This window comes from Alosa sapidissima, chromosome 1, assembly GCF_018492685.1.
Source record: "Alosa sapidissima isolate fAloSap1 chromosome 1, fAloSap1.pri, whole genome shotgun sequence".
Classification (NCBI taxonomy): domain Eukaryota; kingdom Metazoa; phylum Chordata; class Actinopteri; order Clupeiformes; family Clupeidae; genus Alosa; species Alosa sapidissima.
Window position 1 is genome coordinate 48,623,904 of NC_055957.1, and position 3,127 is coordinate 48,627,030.

Consider the following 3,127-nt stretch of genomic DNA (forward strand, 5'->3'; position numbering starts at 1 on the left):
ACTGACTGTTTATTTGGAGAATCTTTGTATCTTGTCGACTTTGTCTGGTAAGCCATTGGTAAGCCTTTTTATTTATTCATGTATTTATTTATTTATGTATTTAATTTTATTTATTATGGACGCCAATGCTTCAAACAGTGAGAAAAAGCTACTTTTAGTCTTTTGATAGGCTACATAAAGGCTACTCCTATTTGTTTCCAACTCTGTACTTCGTAAAGTGGTCAAAAATGTCATTTCTGCCAATGAGACCTTTGGCTATTTTCGATTGATAACGATTATTAAAAATCTGCTTTTAAAACCATAACAGTCGTGCATGTTGTAGTGTAGCGTGTGTGTGTGTGTGTGTGTGTGTGTGTGTGTGTGTGTGTGGGTGTGTTTTTATGTATCATGAAAGTAATAATTGGGAGGCCAGTCAACTGTTCTACTATGCCACCATAAGCAGTGGTGTAGTCTGGTTATAGCTGTAGTGGGTATACTGTGATGTAGTCTTGTTAGCTGTAGTGGGTATGTGATCAAACCCAAATGTTAATACGAACCCTTGCCTATTTTAAGTGGGTATACTGAGATGGTGATTCATTTTACGTGGGTATATGCGTAGTCCTGCATATCACGAAGACTACACCACTGACTGACCATAAGAGACATGGCCCTATCCATGCCACAATTTAGTTCTTCCAACTTATTCTAAATTCTGATCATATCTGTAGCATAATTTAATCTAACACGAAGCATATCTGCTACCTTAAAACCATTTTTTATTATTTTGCACGTGATGCTAATATCGCTGTTAAATGAGGACAAACAGAGCCAGTAAGGCTTTGAATTTCATTCAGTTTTAATTATATGAAAGCATTTGTCGTTTTTAAAAGCATGTTCAACTATTATATAAAATGCATTTACAATTCTGTACAGTAGGCTATTTCTTCCAGTTTACAGGAGTGACAAAAAGTGAAACCAATGGATTCCATTTTTCAACATATTAGGCTACACCGTTTACCAACAGACCTCCTTTTTCAGCAGTAGGTTAATGTTGTATCCTAAATAGATCAACTGTTGTTTATGATTATGAACAAGAAACTTTACAAATGATTCGGAGATCTGTGGATGTTGCAGTTTGACCTGTGGTTCGCGCAGACACATCAGAGTAAAGTAGACTATTCCAATATGCAAATACAGTAGCATTACAATTTGGAAAACAGCATACCATATGTAAACATTTGATTCGTCTGACGTTAGCAATAGATGAACTATCATAATATGACATATTAAAAGTGTTATATTATAGCCCACTTCACAGGCCTTAAAACAAACGAAGAAACTTGTGTCCCCAAGACTGCTGTGGAATCAGAAGAAAATGAAAAAAGAATGAAATGTAGACTACTTTTCATGTACACAGCTATGTTAAGTGCATTGACGGTCCTCGTAACAAATTCCGCTCCAACAGTACAAAGAGTACATCCTGCCTTAAGACAGTAAATAGTCAATTTTGAAAGGGTGATACAATTCCGCTTTTGACGTTGCCGGTACGTGGAAAACACGGGTTGTCTGATGGGAAATTGGTAAATACTCTGTAGTCAAGTGGAGAGAAGAGGGTACGTCTTTATGGTGGTGCGCGTTCATACCAATGTTCTCATATACTCCGCTGTACGCCCGCAGCACCTGCGCAGCACTGGAGTCGACCAAGAACGAGGGGGCCGGTTGTAGCGCAACAGGTGGACTCCTCATGACGTAAGGCATCATGTGAACTCTTCCAGACCATTTCATCCCAGCAGCGACTGATTGCTCATCTGTTTCCTGCGGGCAACGTTCTTCTCTCCTGAAAGGGTTACTGAGGATACTGTCTATGGCAAAGGAACTGGAGAACTTGGTGTTTGAGCTGGTTGTCGGAATGGTGGAATTTAGTGTCTCACCGACACTTTGATGCAAACTCTCCTGCTCCTTACCAGATTTTTTGTTGATGCGTTTTCTCCTGCGTCGGAACACTCCATCAGCGAAGGTGTACTCGCTGTGCGGGTTCAACATCCAGTAATTGTCCTTGCCCCATGGCCTCGATGGGTCCCGCAATACTTTCAAAAAGCAATCATTCAGCGACAGATTGTGGCGAACCGAATTCCTCCAGCCAGTGTAACTACCTCTAAAAAACGGAAACTTCTTCATGAGGTAGTCATTGATCTCTGCCAGAGTCAGTCTACCCGAGCTTGACTCCCGGATAGCCATGGCAATCAGGGCAATGTAAGAATATGGAGGTTTGGGTCTTCGGGTGTAGGGCTTGCCTTTCCCCTCAGCGCACGACATAGCAGGTGTCGGACTATGAGCCACACAGTCCCCATCCGAGCCCAGCTCCTCCTCTCCCGATAAGGGTGAAGGAACACTTCCCTCAGCATCGCTGCACACTTCAGCAGCCTTCCCGTCGTAGTGTCCCCCGCAGAATACTTCCAGCTTCATTTTCAGATGTTTTTCTCAAATGATGTGCTCAACAGAAACTTTCAGACCAGTCTTGGTATAACAGAGTGGAACGTTTTCACCAGCGATTCCGCAGAGGTCTTATCCCTCTGACAAAGCAAAAAAAAAAAAAAAAACCAGAGAGACTGGAGTCAGGATATCCTCAGCTATATATCGGAAGGCAACGAGGTCATACCTGTGCAAGCGCAAAAGCGTAGATTACCTCTGGTATGCCTTACCAGCTCTAATATAACACTTACCTCGGGACCAGCCCACGGGAGGCGTGGCTCTACTATTCTCAAACAAGACCATGACTGTGACAAGTGCTTGTAAATAAATTAAACATCTAAAGCCATTCAAAATGTGAAAGTACTTATATGGATGTATACTTGCCATTAGCAAATCTCATCAGGTAGAACCAAGTCGATTAAGCCTGGTATCGCGGTTCTAGCGCTCTTCCTCAAATCACACTTCACGAACAGGGACTCACCTGAGACCGGTATGATGTAAGGTACACCTTCCACGGAATTTCACAACAGGCAACCAGGTGGCGTTAGTTTACCAGATATGCTTGTGTTTATGGTCATTGGTTGTAGTGTTGTACATTTACAGGTGTGCATCCACAACACTTTTTTTGGCCAAAGTTTATATTAGTGGGGGTATAGAAATATTCATACCCATATGA

The 3,127-nt window shown here is 41.9% G+C and overlaps 1 protein-coding gene across 1 annotated transcript; it reads right to left on the reverse strand.

Annotated features, from left to right (window-relative positions):
- Positions 1–814: 814 nt before the first annotated feature.
- On the reverse strand, positions 815–2,674 carry foxq1a (forkhead box Q1a). Its single transcript, XM_042108897.1, has one exon. It carries the CDS (start codon positions 2,443–2,445, stop codon positions 1,465–1,467), a length of 981 nt encoding a protein of 326 aa, XP_041964831.1. The 5' UTR covers positions 2,446–2,674; the 3' UTR covers positions 815–1,464.
- Positions 2,675–3,127: the final 453 nt, after the last annotated feature.

Excerpts from the sequence above, each read along its gene's own strand:
- foxq1a (XM_042108897.1), bottom strand. The coding sequence starts at position 2,445 with ATGAAGCTGGAAGTATTCTGCGGGGGACACTACGACGGGAAGGCTGCT.